General features: G+C 39.8%; 2 protein-coding genes across 7 annotated transcripts in view; one reads left to right on the forward strand and one right to left on the reverse strand.

Annotated features, from left to right (window-relative positions):
• The window catches only part of dennd1b (DENN/MADD domain containing 1B), a 138,883-nt gene extending 126,406 nt beyond the window's left edge, over positions 1-12,477 (forward strand). For both annotated transcript variants that reach the window (XM_032571735.1, XM_032571734.1), the window contains 3 exons: positions 4,491-4,576; positions 5,341-5,563; positions 6,510-12,477. In XM_032571735.1, the coding sequence (XP_032427626.1) occupies positions 4,491-4,576; positions 5,341-5,563; positions 6,510-7,370 (1,170 nt within the window). In that variant the 3' untranslated portion in view covers positions 7,371-12,477. The remainder of the gene's footprint in view (positions 1-4,490; positions 4,577-5,340; positions 5,564-6,509) is intronic.
• A 258-nt stretch (positions 12,478-12,735) lies between these two features.
• crb1 (crumbs cell polarity complex component 1) overlaps positions 12,736-17,130 on the reverse strand; it is a 28,419-nt gene continuing 24,024 nt past the window's right edge. For 3 of the 5 annotated variants that reach the window (XM_032572653.1, XM_032572650.1, XM_032572655.1), the window contains one exon: positions 13,831-14,313. In XM_032572653.1, the coding sequence (XP_032428544.1) occupies positions 14,074-14,313 (240 nt within the window). In that variant the 3' untranslated portion in view covers positions 13,831-14,073. Of the gene's footprint in view, positions 14,314-17,130 lie in introns of all 5 variants that reach the window. The other 2 variants (XM_032572651.1, XM_032572652.1) reach the window with 2 other exon arrangements.

Raw genomic sequence — 17,130 nt, forward strand, 5'->3', positions numbered from 1 at the left:
TAACATCCCTACATCTTAAAACAAAAAGACACCAGTAGACAACTGGTACTTTTAGTAACAGATCCGAGACATTGAGGTATAAAGTGAGGTATTAAATTCCTCATTTTCTCTTGGAATGAGACATGCAACCTCTTTTGAGCAAAGTATTATTTTTAGATTCAATTAAATGATCTGATTCATTTAATTGTGAATCAGATCTAGTTGTAAAAGACTGATATGTGCAGCTGTCATAAATTGTCTAAATATTTATTTTGATTAGGGGACCCAGACTTTGATGGATTAATGGGGATAATCACACACTTCTTTCATGTGCTGTTGGATTCAAAACTACTTCTGTCAATGTATTTTCTGCAGCTTTTTTTCTCTTTAATATTTTATAGCCTATAGGAAAAAATCTCAGTCATCAGGTAATCTGGTATGTCCTCAGAAAAGCATAATCACTGTTTCTCTACTTGTAATATTTTGGTATTTTTTTATGCTTCTGTTGAAGGTCAAAATAATTAAATCAAGATACAAATAGGAAAAGAATTAACCTTCTAAACATTGATAAAGAAGCAGGCATTCCAAATCTTTTCCATATTAAACATATCAGTCTTCTCTGCATATTCAAAAAAACCGAATCAAGTTACTGAAATAACTGTAGCATGTCTGGGTTTTTTTTTTTTTTTGCTTCTCCTGCTTCCCCCCTGACTCCTTCACTGCCTGAGCTCTGACTGTGTTCGGTCTTTACTTGTGGCAACGCGGCACAGAGGAAGGAACCAAGAGCCAGGCAGACAGACAGACGGAAACGGTGACATCTGTCAGTGGCAGCAGAGTGACGGAGGGAGAAAATGAGAGACAGTGAGGCATGGAGCGGGAATCGCTTTTTCATTTTCACCTTTCAGCTTCCCATTAGCCGACAGCAAGGAACTAATGAAGGAGCAGTATGATAATCTGTTGTTCTCCTATTTCGTGCTCTCCACTGCCCTGTCAGGCCTGGGGAGAAGTGGGATGGTGACAGAGCTGTCATGGCTTCAGCTGAGGGAGAAGCTCTTATTGTGAATGTCTGCATGTTTTTGTTATTGTTGTTGTTGACTTATTGTGAATCAGCTTCTGTCTGAGGTCTCTTACAGCCCTGGAGAGGCAGAGTGTTTTACCTTGTGGGTTTTACCAACATGAATCCACCATGTTTTGTTTTTTTTAAGAAAGAAAATTATCTAAACCAGCTGGTGGCGCTTCAGTCATAAAATGCTTTGTTGTTGCAGCAGTTTAATCTTAAATGTCGCACCGCAGGGTCATGATGAAGAGCGGGAATGACAAATTGATAAAGCCGGGAAGTGAGGTCCCATCCGTTTATGGCTCCCTGTGGAACTTCCTGTCAGGCAGACGGCACCAGAGCTGTAACCGAGATCAGAGAGCCAGGCGTCGTGACCTGTGTCTGCTGGTGTTTGGGTTCACCTTGCTTTAATAAACACCTAAATGCAGAGGAGGGGAGGGGAGTGAGGGCTGCCCTGGTTGAAACAAACAGTTTGTACTCCGATCATACGACACATGTAACAGTCATGTTTCTGTCTGAAGCGGACTCGTCCCCGCTGTCTCACAGGTGCATCTCCGCTCCGCCGGCCTGCCACGGCTGGCTGGCGTGTCGGCCCGGGCCCCAGATTTACGGCCCTGACACAGGAACCCATTAAAGGCTGTTTAGGGATCCCAGGCCTGAGCCCCTCTGAAATCTCTTTCATTATAGCTCCAAGCTACCATGGCAGGGGAGCAGCTCGGCCAATCAGCGGTGCCGCCACATGTGTTCATGTTTAGCCTGATGGCTGAGAGACTTAAGTGGCTACTGCACACATCTCCTTCACTGACTTTTATGGAGAAAGTGGCACTTTAACTCTTTGTGTTTTTTTGGTAATAGGGTGCGGATGTGATGGAGTGTGCGTGTTAGCGTGCGCGTCTCTCATGGCCGAACACGGGCCCTAAATGAGGGCAGCGCAGCCACACGTTACATTCCGCCTGTCTGGCTGGCACTGGTGCCACTAATCAGGACCAGCTTGATTCGCAGTTACTCTCCCCCTGAAACTCGCCTCTACACACACACGCACGCACACCCCTGCATTCATCCATACACACGCCTTTCCCATCAATTCATACAAAGTTCTTCCCTCACCTTCCTACATTTCCTTCTCTCCACTTTCCATTCATCGCCCTCTTCGCTGGTCACATTTTCAGTCAACTCTGACTGCTTTTCTTTACCTTTTTACCATGAGCTGGAGTCATTTTCTGTCTGAGGAGTTTCATTATTGTGTATTTAACACTTCCAGAGTAAAAGTGCATGAAACAAACATGGAGGTGGAGCTAAGCGCTCTTAAAGATATCAAACCAGTGGTGTGTATATTCCTTATTAACAAAATGCACTGACAATAAAACCACATGTAGGTACTGAAGTGTGGCTTTCGGCAGCGAGATTTTATAAAATTACGTTTTTAAAACAAGAAATAAGTTGCTAATTGTACTTTTTGTGAATTTGGGTTGATGACATCACAAGGGGCAGAAGAAACAAGCCGATCAGCTGGCATCAGTGAAGATGTAGGAGGATTTGCAGTTGACTTTGACACTTTATGGTTGGTAAATCTGGGGGAAACTTTAGTCTTTTGAATTTTCTCTTTTGACATCTAAGGAGGAAAATCAGGAAAAGAAATGACTAATTTGAGTAACCAACTTAGTTTTTGACAAAGCAGCTAAATAGAGTTCATTTTGTCTAAATCATATAATCCAGCTGAAGTGGACAAAGAGTCTGGAATTGAAAAGTGAAGAGTTAAAGTTTGGTTCATGCTACATCTTGGATTTCTAATGTTGATATGAAGAATATATATATTTTATATGCGCCAGAACAAGTGCAAGCACAGTGGCACAACTGTAAGTCTGGCTACCCGGTGATCAGTTTTGACCATAATGTATCAGAAAAATATGGCTCTAAATTATCACCAAGGATCTTAGAGTTGTTATTAAACACATTTGAAGATAGAATTTGAATTACAAATGCAAATAAAGAGAAAAAATTAAACATTACAAATGGATCCAAAAGAACTCTGAGTTGCCTGACAGGATGTTACCAGAGTCAAAGTGGAGGTCAGATTTTAACTTGATTAGGCCTGTGATAACAAATTTTCCTGAATGATAAATTGTCTCAGAAGTTACTGCAATAAACTATAATACTGTAGACCATTTTCAAGTAAGATAATGGTAACAATGGCATAATAAGGCAGGAACACAATCTCAGAGATCAGTACACTTTAAATTCTAATGAACATTTCCCACTGGAACCGGAAGACATTTTAAATATCCAAAATAATTTAACAAAATAACAAACAATGAATAAAATTAATTATGAAGTCTCTGTAAACTAAATTGTTCTTTAAAAAAAAAATCTAGTAGAGATCAAAGCACCAGACTGAAGACTTTTGTCATCCAGTTTTTTTGGTAGAAATAGAGAAAAGAGAAGAACAATAAATCATGCAAATGGAAATTATTGAGTTTGTTTTAATTTATCATGTGTTTGATTTACCACCGGTAAACCAAACACATGATTTACCAGACTAAATCTTTATCAAGATTTAGTCTTGATAAAGATTTTTACCAGGAACAGTTTAAGAAGTAGAAAAACAGACCATGGCGTTTTGTTCTATTAACAAACTACACTAAAATCCAGTTTGATTTTACAGAAAAGTCTATCAGCTTTAAAAAGATGCTAGCTGAAACTCCTGATTGTTTCTGAAGGAAACGCAGACTGGGGGACAGTTAGAGCAAAAGAAAACAGACACAGAAGGTGAGCAGCAAACACCAAAGAGTGTAAATTAGAAGATGAGAGATAGTGTTAACATCAGTGAACATGAACACATAGTGAGAGGAACATGTGCGTCGTAGTGGAAGGCATGTTAATAAGTGGCCTGGGGCAGATTTGGGCTCCCATGGGGGGCAGTCCTGCCCTGCTCTGTAAAGCTTCTGTCTCTTCCTTAACCCGCCCATTAAACACGGTACACAGGTGGCTTATTAAACCCACCGCGGCAGACAACTACACTCCACACTGATCACTCAGCTCTCTGTTGTGACAAATACAATCACATGTGCCGGTGCCATAATGCAAATGATCAATGTAGTCACCCGTGTTGCAGCGCTCAAGTGCCTTTTAGCTTATACGTAATGCTGAGCTCGGCAAATTACTGCAGGGGATCTTGAAGGGTTTTCTTTTCCCCTGCAGATCCAAATTTGACAAATTTAGTCTCAACCCTCAGGGTCTGGACTCATTAAAAACAGATACTTGTTCTCTCTTATGAGGACTCACCTGACACGCACTTTTTTTCTATAGTCTTATGAATCCCTCCATCTCTGCAGAACCATGGTTATTATTATTACAGTGTAACTGAGACCTCCCCCCTCCCGGGTCCACTTTTGTTGTGATCATATTATTCCGAGTGTGTAACCGCTTCCCCTTGCTTTGTTATTCTCATTAACAGCACAACTTAAACAAGTCTCCCATGAGCATGGGCCCTCGAGATCTTGGCTATGGGCTCGACGATGATGAGTTGGACAATGCGAGCAAGTAAGTAGCTGAAGGCGATGCTTTATTTTTCTTTTCTGTATAAACAAAGATGCTAGATTAGGCAACTTTGGCTGATTGAGAAGTTGACTTCTTTTGGTCCAGACAGAAAGTCATATGTTTCTGTTGCTAATGATAATACTGCCCTCCAGTGGACCCATTTACTTACAGCATCATTTGATGGACACCGCTGCAGGGTTGCTACAGCTACAGGTGCATTTCAGTACATTTGATCTAAAAATTTATTTATTTCAGCAAATCAGTTCAAAAAGTGCTCACTATGGGGCTTTGGTCAGGCCAGTTTTCAAAGTTTTCAGCACTGGTTTTGGCTGTAAATAAACAGAGTGGACCAACACCCTAACTATAGAAAGTTAAATTATTAATTTATTTTTATAATATTTATTTACACAACTCCCACTGAGATGCTAATTTTAGCATTTTCTCATCTACCACATATTTTGTTTCTCAGTTACTGACAGAAAAACCTCACTTTAATAAAAGCTCAAACATGTGTAAGCATGTTATGGACACCTGATGTTTCAGTTTTGCTTTGGGGTTTTTCTTCATATGACATTTAAAGACTGAAAAATTTCTGTTATTCTGCACAGCTAACATTTATCCTGACCTTTTGTGGTTATACTGGAATGGAAACTCTTAATTTATCAAATTTACTGCGCAAGAACCTTGCCTCAGTCACATCTCTTCTTTTTAATACATTACGTTAAATATAATTGTGCTAAGTGTTTTTATTTGTTTTTTTAATCCAGGATCTCCTCTGAAGACAGCGGCGAGGTCCGTTCGTACACAGAAGACAGCGATGATTCAGACTCCTTCTATCCGGACATCGACCCGTCACCCTCCAGCCAGATGAACCTGCTGGAGGAAATCCTGGATTCTCTGACCACCACAACAATGGACCAAGGAAAACTCAGTGCTGCCAAGAGCTTGGACTTCTTTAGGTCCCTGGATGACTTGGACTTCAAGGTCCAGGTATGCCGTACAGATGAAGTTAATCTGTGACAGAATAAAGATGCAAAACAAAGACCACAACGTATGGAGCCCCATAGAGGACATGGGGGGAAATTTTTACTTTTGCATTCCTGCGCAATTTTGTATTTCTTAGTCATTTCTTGAATACTTAAAGTTTTTCTGCTACAATATAAGGGTTTTCCATGTATGTCAATATCTTGTTTGTGACTTATCTAAAGTTTTATAAAAAAAAAATTTTCGTTAAACGCACCAAAAAACATATTTGCAAAACAGATCAAACATCGATTTTCCATCCCTACTCTAAAACATAAAAATGAACGAAACTTTCTGCAAGAAAGAAGGAATATATCCAAACTGTTGTGACTATTTCTGAGTTTTTTTCACAAGGTAATATCACCATTTGATGGTTTTGTTTGTTACCTGAAGTTGTTAAAAAAGACACATTTTCAAGTGTCTTTTTCCATCTTCACATGAAATATGTGAATATAGTATAATATCATTGGAAGATATCATATAAACAAATTTTACTAACAAATTTTAGTAGATAGATTTTAAACCATTTTTTGCACCAAAGAGTGAAGAATGCATAAACATGTTTTTATTGGGGTTTTAAAGGTGTACATAGGTAGAATTTTAAAATGGCATTTGTCAACAAGATGACTGTATAGAAAATAGATGAGGGTGTATTTGGTATTTTATTGTGAAGGAATGCAATTATTTTGTACGGACATGAGGAGAGAAGTTGAAGCCTGCAGAGGATAAAATGTTTTGTTAAAATAGTTGTATGTAAAAATCCAGAAATGAGACTTATTTGCCTAAGTTTACATTTTTATGTCTAACAAAACATAATGACTGGTATAAAACACAACTTACAGATTCTTAAGAGTGCAGATGTATTTTCTTTTTTGTAATTTCTGGTTTTGTTTCCTTCTTTTACCTTCTCCAGTCAAAGCCTTCACCCTGCAGCGACTCCACAGCTGCAGACGACAGCAGCTTTGATGGTGGCGCCGATCACAGCGGATGGAACATGGGCCAGGATGACAGCGCCGTCCATGGAAAACACCTTCCTCCGTCCCCACGCAGGCAGCCCAACAAGAGCAGCCTGAAGGGGTCCAAAAACCTCGCAGCCTTCTCTGCAGTGACCCCCTGCTCAGCTCCACCTCCTTCCCATGATGCCAACGGCACCAAGTCGGATCCTCCTCCCCTCTTCTCCTCTAAGTCCCGTCCCGATTCCCACCTCCTCATGCCTTCGGGTCGACCTCCAGGAGACCACCGGTTGTCCTATTCCCCCCTGCTGCCCCATAAAGTTACACCCCCATCCCCACCTACATCTCAGCCAGACTCTTCTCCGGAACTGACCAGCCGGAGTCGCACCATCTCAGACCCTCAGGGCAACTCCGAGCCCTCCCAAACCCAGAACCAAACCGGGTCCACTGGCATCCTGAGGAGAAAGGTCATGTCCAAAGAGATGGTGAAAAACTACCACGAGCGGTCGATTCGGAGGCAGCGAGGAGGAAACCACGAGAGCCCAATGAAGAGCAGCCAGGTCCAGGTCCCCTGGAAGAAGGAGGAGGAGGAGAAGAAGGAGGAGAAAGAGGCTCCCAAAGACAAGCTGCTGGGATTTGGGCTGTGTCTGGGTCAGTGTGAAGGCTCGGAGACGGCTGGCGGGCCGGACCCGGGCCTGCTGGAGGAGATAGAATCCATGTGTTGCCTCAGCTCATCGCTTCACAGCAGCCTGCACCTCTCTCAAGTCCACTGCAGCAACAGCCACCATCAGGTCCAAGGAAAAGCCACAGAGAAGTCCTAAAGATCACAGGAAAAGGAAAACTGACTCAGGTTCCTGTACTCTATTACAGCTGATCAGCTGAACCCTCCATGATAAGGGAACATTATGAACAAAGTTAATAAGGGCCAAAACAAACAAAAAGCCTCAGAGCAAAGAGCTGGTTGCGCTGAAAGGAAGCACTGCAGAGTTCTCCACCTGTCCTCCATCTAGTGGAAGAAAAACTTGGTCAAATAAATTAGTTTACATCAAGAATACCTCAAACATGTTCAAAAACATGGTGAAGAGTGAGTAAAATTATAAAAAGCATTCAATTATGATTCAAATAAGGAATACATACTGTCAAAAGGTGAAATAAATTTAAACGTACATACATTTATGAGATATTAATGTTAAACTTATTCTGTAAAATAAATAAGATGCATGAGAATAGGTGGAGATTTCTGCTTCGCTTTCAGTTCAGTTTTTTTCATCTGTCTGCAAATATCTGAACACTAGAGATGCACTGATCACCATTTCCAGGCCGATACCGATTTCTGATCCTCCTCCAGGTCTGAACTGGACTGGAACTGCCGAAACAATTTATTCTGAGGACCATAACACATAAAAGAGAAATAAACATGCTGCAGGTTATTTTATAGAGGTATTGTTATTAAATAAGGCTTATTGCACTTTATGCTTCAAAGCAAATATTACTAAACAATATCTGATTTTAATAAACTAAATGTGCATGATTATCGGTTGATGTTTATAGAACCATTTTGGTGGACGTTCTTACATTTTGTTGCATTTAATGAATAGAAAATCTCATTTTTGAGACTTTGACCTGGAAAATTGGCTGATTTCAACGTCCAGACGGTCGATCGGTGCATCTCTACTGAGCACTTTAGCTTCATTTATTTAATGTCAGTACCTTGTAAGGATTTCAAAGGGCCAATTTCCCCTAAACACAACATCATGTTTTTTTGATGTTGAAATGTTGATACTAAATGAACATTTCAGTTAGTATGAAATGTTCAGAAGTGTTCTGAACATTTCATACTACAATTTTGCACTCGTGGATTAATTTATGATAATCACCCATTACTACCTGGTACTAAACTGCAAAACCAGCAAGATGCACAATGTCCATGCAGGCCTTTGAAACTAATTAAACTCTGTTGGATTCATGATTTTGATCAGTATGCCTTAAGCGGACATGTGATTTGTTTTGATACTGATGTCTTAAACTTTAGAAATCACTGCAGGTACTTTCTCATCAGAACCCTAAATACAGCAGTTCACATTCATAGAAAAGTAGATGTTCTTGATGAGTTTTGCGTTATTTTTGTGTTAATGTCACTCCTATCTGTTGAGACTAAATACCTGATGAAGCAAACAGTCGAATGACTGAGAAAAGCCAGAGTTTTTACTTCATTTCTTTTTCTTTATGTTTCTGTTTCCATCGGCCTTTTGCTACTCTTAGCATGTTTCTCAATGCCGACTTAAATTGAGAACAGTTGTTGGCGAACTTTGAAGGATGTTGATGAATCCAATCCCACAAACGGTCCAAAACAAGCTCCGTTCCCGTTATTTCACCTCTCTGTGCTTTTTCCCTAACCTCTGTGTGGCACTTTGCCTTAAGGCTGTTTACGTTCTGAAGATATCAACCACAAAATGGGTCATGAATAGCAGGAATATGTCGTGTTGAAGTTTTTGAAAGATTAATTTTAACTGTGTGGAATCTTTGTAGGATTTGTTGACAGATATCATGCTTATGTTTCTCCTTTTTTGTCTCTTTTCCTTTCTTTGTGTTTTAATAGGAAATGCAACTTATGTCTGACTAGGAAACCCTCTGCACTGTACTGCAGTGGAGGACGATTGTAGTGTAATGAAGCAATATACTGCAGGTCTTTGAGTCGCTGCGTGGATGTAATGTGTTCAGGGTCTAAAGTATTTTTATAAGCGTTTCTCCTGTGGAGAGAAGCATCAGCATCCAGGGATCCCGGGTTTGTGTTGTTCTCTGCGTCACCACAAACCCAGAGGAAGAGAAAACTCTTTCACTTGCTTGGGTTGGGATTACTACATTTATGGTCCGTTGTTCTTATGATTTATGCCAGACGCCAGTCGGTGTGGCAGTTTAATAGCGGCTGTTTCTCCACTTCTCGAGTGCTGCTCTGCGTTAACGATTTGACCATAAAGTCTTTGGCATGCTTCTAAAAAGCTAAAAAGAATCAGTCATGGTAATTCCAAGAATGGTTAAAGACAAAGAAAAATACAAAGTCCAGAACAATTTCTGCACTGGCTTCGCTCACTGTAAACACTTTAACAAACTTGTGTACTATGCAAATATTTAGAAATCTTAAGAGGCCAGTTTTCTTCACCGCTCGGGTAGCTAGGAATGTCCCAGTGAGGAATTATTTTTGTCCCTGATAGTAATCAGTAGCTTAAGATTAAGGCATTTGCTGCCACAGAGTCTGAGCCCAATAAGTCTTGAAATAATAACACATGCAAGCTTAAAGATGCCGATTCGGTCTGCTTTTGTTTTGTGACTGTGTCCAACATAACTCACTCGTCAATGATGTGCCAGACAGCAACAGCTATTTTTATCCAACCAGTTTTTAAGCATCTGCAATGAACTCATGTTTTACTCCTGCTTATGATAGCCATTGTTGGGTCCAGTTTGCTGAGATGCTAGGCTAACACTAGCATGTTTACTCTGGTATAGTAATTTATTTATACATTTGACAGCTATCCGATCCTAACTGGATTTTGTTGATAAGATCTTGAGTCTTGCTCCTGCTGATGAGACGGTCATCTGAAGTCCTGAAGTGCTCGGCTAATGCTAAGATGTTTACTCTTTCTTTTATATTATTATTTGTTAATAATTTGACAGATATTTTGTCCTACTCGTTAGTCTTCATACAGTTAGACTTCAGGAAAATCTCATCTTGCTCTTGGTAATGAGCTCTTCATGTCAAGAAGTTGCTAGTGTGGTAGGCCAATGCCACCACACTAGCATGTTTAAACTTTGTTTAACCAGTCCTCTAAACTGATTCTGAAGTAATTTCTGACGGAACTTGCTAAATGCAGCTCACATTTTATTCCTGCTGATGACTTTTTTAATGCATAACAGTTTGCTGAAGTGCTAGGCTACTGTTTGTTTTGATTCGACTTGACTATGTGAAACATATTTCAGCCCTATTTGAGTTTGTAAAGTTACAGCTGCACTCTTCAATAAAATCTTGCTCATACTCAACTTTTTCATGCGAAGAACTTAGACATGCTAGGTTAACGCGTGCATGTTTTCTGGTTACATATTTGGTGGTGTTGACAAAATTTAAAGACAATTGTTTTCTTGAATTACAAACTTAGAGTTTCCCTTAAACAACATTCATTTTAATGTCTAGTGTTTCTGCTGTTCTCCTTAACATTGACAGAAGTCTGTGTGCAGCACACATAACGCGGACTGGAACAAGCAGCAGCCAATACAGTCTCTATTTAACTCTGAACGTCATTGCAAAGACTAAAGGGCGCTTCGTTTTCAAGATTAAAACTGTTTTGCAAACTGTGCACATGAAAATAGGTGTTGAGTTTTAAAAATCAGCTGCATGGTTTGCTAGAAGTGGCGCTGTGGTATCAGGAATTGAGTCGGATACAGATTATTGCAAATGCTGAGATCAGGACCCCATCTCTTACAAAGACATCTCTCTGAAAAAATAACTTTTAACGTGTGTGAGTTGACCTTTACGGATGTAGTGTGTTGTGTGCCTTATGCAGAAAGTACCCCTCTGTGTAATCACAACATGGTACTAATTTCTAGACCAACTTTATTGTGGTAGGAACAGAGTATGTTGGGTTTTAATCAACAGGAAATCCCACAAAATGAACTCTGGTGTCTTGTTCTCACGGCTGTGGTGAGTTTTAGTTTTTTCTCATTGGAAATCTTCCTGCTCATATTTAAAATAAAAAAATAACTGCAAACTGAATACTTTTTCTGATTGTACTCATAGGTTAATTGCTTGTATAGTTTGTGTGCATTTTTTATTTCACTTTAACATCTTCCTTTGAGTGAATTGAATTTAAAAAATATATAATTTTCAGAGGAGTTTCTCTAGTTGATTTCATATGGATAAAAAAAAATATTTTCAACTGAATAGATGTGTATTTTTTCTGGCTTGAATATATTTTACATGGATTAAATATATATATATGAAATATACGTTTATGATTGGTGTTGAATATTGTAAAGAGATGACACCTGAGCTTTGAATGTTGGAGATTTTATTTTTGGAAAACGAAGAGAACATTAAGAAATGTCCCATGTAGCTGTTATAACGGTGCAGAAGGATGTGATGACTTCTGAGCAGAAGAAACAAAGGCTGATGGTTGTTTGTACGTGATGCAGTGCTCACTGTGTGTAACCTGCATGTTGGTACTGTACACTCTGTTGTGTATCTGTCCTGTTGGTACTCATATTCTTTCAGTATTTAAAGCCTCCATAAAATCCGTGTAATTCTCTCTGTGCTTCACATTAAATTAGAAGTCATCCGCTGCACATTTTTCCTGTCGGGAAACAGATTTCTGCTGTTTTCTTGTTCTGCTTTGCATCAGATTAGGGCGCTGTGGGAGGACAGGCCCACTTAAAAAGCTTTAGTGACTTAGCTCCTGAAACAGAGACGGATTTTGCATTTCAGGGTTAAGATGACACTGTGTAATGCTCACAGTAATTACATAGTTTTTGCTTTATAATTACAGATTTGGAGTGCGAGGGAGGGGATGTCTGATGTAGCAGCTTTCACTGAATAACGGACAATGTTAGCAAACATCAACGTCATTTTCCTGTCTGTATTTGAAGCCAGTGTCAGTGTAGTGACCGTCACGCTGAATGTTACAGTCAGCAGCTTTCTTCAGACTGGCCTCTTCATCAGGACTAACTCTTTGGTATGATGTTTTTGGTTTTGTTTTATTTTTTTCTCTTAATTATTTTTTGTAATCTTTTTTTCTATTTCTTTGATGTGTGCACTTTTGCATGTGCTCATCGTGGCTGTCTCACAGCTGAGGTCAATCTAATGTGCTACTGATGAGTAACCTGGTACAACAGCACACAATGTACACACTGTGAACAGGAAATAAATAATGTTTCATGCTCTGCCGTGTTCAGACTGATTTTTTTTTTAACATTCTTTGTGTCTTTATTTGGATTTTAAATGAAATTGCGCAAAAAAATGTTGACTTTAATATTTAATGGAGGGGGTTGAGCAAAAATGAGTTAAAATGTAGTTTTTGCATGAGTAAATATATTAAAATTCATTTTTGAAAACATTTAAATTGCTATGCTTTATTTTTTCAATGCATGTTTTTTAAAAAAATAATCTCATTTAAATAATCATCCACCTTAATCATGTAATGATTTGTTGCAGTTTTGACCACAAAAATTTATTTTTTATTGTCTTAACTTGACAGACAATAAATCAATAAACATTCTGACACGTTACAGAAGTTAAAAAATGGAAAGTAAAAAAAATTTTTTTAAAACACATTTATAGGCATATACACTGTAGAAAAAAAATCGAGATTTTTACATTTTGAATCAGTTCTTTAAAGAAAATTGTTCCCTAAAAAATAAAAGCTGCAACACTAAATGACTAAGTATCACACAATCATTTTACTCATTACTCACACACTTCTCAGGTTTATTTTAGTGGCTTAGATCTTTACAAAGTAGCACACAAATGTGAAAAAGAGGAAAAAAATTATTCAAAGGTCTTAAAATTACAAATAAATTCCTAAGAAGTGTGGCGTAAGTCTAAATCAGTTCTATTTTCTGATCCTCCTAAATATGATTGACAAGAAATCCTAATAAAATACATTGAGATTAAAGTGTATTTATTTAATGCATGTATTATCATACCTTTATCTCATACAGGTGTACAATATAAAACCAGTTTAACATCTCTAATCAGAACAAAAGCTGTTTCTCGTTGTTATACCTCTAAAAAGAAAATAAAGTGTATGCTGCATATGTATTGTGCCCCTTTTACTCTGGCACCCTTTTTAAAAAAGTGCAACCAATTTATTGCATTAAATACCAGTAAAATATGTTGAAGTTTGATTCTAACCTGACAAAATGAAGAAAAGAAATCATGAATCCTTCAAATTTCCAAGAACAAAGTAGGAACATTTTCTAAACTTAAATATACACATTAAACAGAAATACATTCAGATTGACCTGCAGCCTAACGCTGACCTGCAGCACACAGGAGCTTGGACTCAATTATTTGCATGAAATGTTTCACTCAATGAAAGCAGCAGCAGTGTAAAATGTTTCCATTCAGCCTGCAGGCTCTGAATACATTCTCATCCATCTGCTTCTCTCAGGTTCGTCTCCAACTCAAACACCTGGATCTCATATGAGTCTCTCCATCGGCGGCGGCTGCGTGATGCTCCACATCTCCACCCGGGATCCGTCTTTCTCCTGCCGGCTGGGGCTGTACGTGCCGTGGGTGGCGCGCCGATTTAGAGCGGCCACCAACCCAACTGAGGTCAGGATCAGCACCAGAAGCAGGAGGACAGATGCCAGACTGATGGACAGCAAGAGGTTGGAGGTCAAACCCTCAGAGGTCAGCTAGAAGGACATAATCAGAGGAGTCGCATGTGATTTATTTAAATAAGTCATATTTTTTTGGATGCTTTTACACTAATTTTTTTCTCCCCTCACACTCTTTCCTCCCCTGACTCCTTCACACTACACCAGGCGCTCCACGCGCTCTGCCAGCGTGCTGATGGATGTGTTTCCCAGCTCAGCAGGTGGGTTGCGACCACCAGGAGCCTGGAGCCGCCGCGGCCTGAAACCTCCCTCCGTCTGCCGCCTCTCATGCAGCTTGGCTGCGACGAGCGCCAGCCCCAGCATCGCCGCTATCGCCAAGCAGACCAGACATGGTGCCAGCACTGCAGCCACCCGCGAGCTGTGTGGAGCACGCGCCGTCTGTGAGGGATCACAAACACACACACACACACATACAGCCAAGATGCTGCCTGATGATCCCGTCCTATCAGAACTGGCACCACGATCCATTGTCCCCAAAATAGCTCCCACAAACAAACACCAAAGCCCTTTAAAGTGTGAATAAAAGCGAGGTCTGATTTGTCTGAAATCTGCTCCTAAAAGGCACATATCATCTTATTGTGGAACCAGAGAACCTGAAAAAACTAAATGTATGAAGTAAATAAATCACAATTGGCCTTTGATTCATTTTCATACCAGATAAGTAGTAAAAAATAACCTTTTCTGAAACATAATAGCTCTTTGAGTTATGCCCACTTATGCAGCAAAATGAACAAAAAATACTTTTTAAAGTGGCAGTGTTATGTATTTTCCAGGCACATAGAGCCATTTTATAACACAATCAAGTAACTATGATACTTTCAAAATACTGCATATATCAAATGTCTTTGACTCTTTGCAAAGTCAAAGAAATTTGGCTTTGCAATTTAACACCTTGAAATTGGGCCTCTGTTTCTTTAAGAAGCTCCTACTTTTTCAGACACTCCTTCAGGATGTCATCACAACAACATTCCTCCATTAAGTAACTATGCCTTTAACAGCGTTTTCACCAGCATTTCAGTCAGAAACTCAGCAGATGCGCAGTTCCCCCAGATGTTTGCTAATTGCTACTGGCTAGTCTGAAGGAGCTGAGTGAGGGAGTTGTGGGGACGGGTTGCTCTGTGAAGCAGAAACTCTGTTGGAGGCTGCAGCTCAAAGGAAGAGCTTCTAGAAAGGGCGGCGATCAGTGGGACCAAGCATTTTGCAAATCTGAATAGTTGCCACGGGAGATTCAATAATTTCTCAAACATGCATGAATGAAACAAAGCAACACTCCAGGTATGTTTTTGATGAGGGGAATAACATTATAACATGATGTAAGGCTAAAAACATAAATGATTTTACATAATACTGGCCCTGTAAATAATATTTCCAGTAACCAATATTTTTCCCAGAAGGCAGAGCATGTAATTATAAAGTATTATGTTTGCATTGCAATGTTTATCTTAAAGCTACCAGAATATTTCTATTAAAGTTTTCTCCTCCACATACAAGCAGATTGGTCTCATCATGGCGCACTCATATATCACAGAGTAGGATGCCGGTCTGCTATTGAATCTCCTTAGAGGTCTTTACTGCATGAACTGAAATCGTTACTTTTGTCTCAGGTAGACATGGGTTATGAACCAATGGCGTTCCACATGTAGCTCCTTTCTCTTTCTTGAGCAGTTTTACATACTTCTCTATGCTGGAGTTGAAAATAAAAATTACTATTGCAAGCTACAAGCTTGGAAACAACTGAAAAATACACAAAATGATGATTTGTGCCTTTTAAAGCTTTGCAGTTCTTTGATCTTTGCAGACAACAAACCACCACCTGGAAATGATAAGGTTCTGCAGAGAACACTGGAAAAAAATCTTACCAAGAATTTTTTGTGCAATTACAAATGCAAATATGTTAGTGTACTTGAACTAACTTACAAATAACTTTTCAGTGAGATGTAGGAGCTTTTTTTAAGCCAATAATTCCTTAATATTGATAAACTGGCACATTACTTACAACATGGGAAAAAATGTCTTGCTAAAAGTGAAATAATTTGCCAGTGGAACTAGTATTTTTTAAATTCAATATTAACTTAAAACAAGCTCCTTGATCCTGCTTAAAAGTTACTTGTAAGTTAGTTTTGTTGAATTTCAAGTATACTAATATATTTGCAGTAGAAACCAGATCAAAAGCACTTGAAGATTCTGTGCTTTTCTAGTCAAAAACACAAGTTCTGACACAAATCACCTAGAATTAAGGAAATCAAAGCCTCTAAATCCTGCAGTGGAGTGAATATTAGCTTTTCATTAACCAGCAGTAGAAAACAGAGCAGCACTTACACCAGTGGTTGTGGTTGGCGTCTCTGCTGTGACTCTCTGAGCCGCTGCTACAAGGTTACAACAGCATTAGCAGCTGTAAGTCTCCACAACACTTCAATTCCCCGCTGACAGCATCTTCACAACTAAAAGCTTCTTGCTGAACTTGGCAGGTTACACAAAAATAATCTCAGAAGTCAGCAAACTTTACACTGAGCAATCAACATGGAAACATACTGTAATTCTAATTTAAAATACAACCATCCGTATCCCGAGGCAAAAAATAACCCTGGCGCTCATGCTTGACGCTGTAGACATGAGAGTTTCCTTCCCCCTGCTACAAAGTTCTTTGTTGACTCTTGGAAAGTGCTTACCTGTCACTGCAGCACAGTTGGCTGTCAGAGCGAGTGTGACACAAGCGAGCCGGAGCAGCCTGCAGCCAGGACCTGCCATCAGTCACCGAGTGCCTCAGACGCAGACACAGAGATGTCTAACTAACCAGTCTCTGAGGTGCAGAGTGAGGCCACCCTGAAGCCTCTGCAGAGCTGCTCCACACACAGCAGAGATGGCAGCGATGCTTCCCTGCTGTCAGCACTATCAACCTGCTCTGCGTGTGTGTGGGGGTGTGCGCGCGCGTTTGTGTGTGTGTGCCTGCCAGATAAGCTGCCCTCATACGTTCCTGTGAAGCAGACCGAACTTCTGTGAATGCCACCAGCTCTCTGCTGAAACTGCACTTCAGCACCAGATGCTGCTTTTTCCCTTTTTTTCCTCCTCTCTATCTCTCTCTCTTTTTTCTTTTTTTTTGCTGGCAAAGCACATTTCTTCCTCTCCGCTTCTTTTGCTCTCAAAGGATGGCCACGTCAGTGCCAACAGTGAAAAACCACTTCCCCCGTTCCCTCC

The sequence above is a fragment of the Xiphophorus hellerii genome, chromosome 9, assembly GCF_003331165.1.
Source record: "Xiphophorus hellerii strain 12219 chromosome 9, Xiphophorus_hellerii-4.1, whole genome shotgun sequence".
Lineage (NCBI taxonomy): Eukaryota > Metazoa > Chordata > Actinopteri > Cyprinodontiformes > Poeciliidae > Xiphophorus > Xiphophorus hellerii.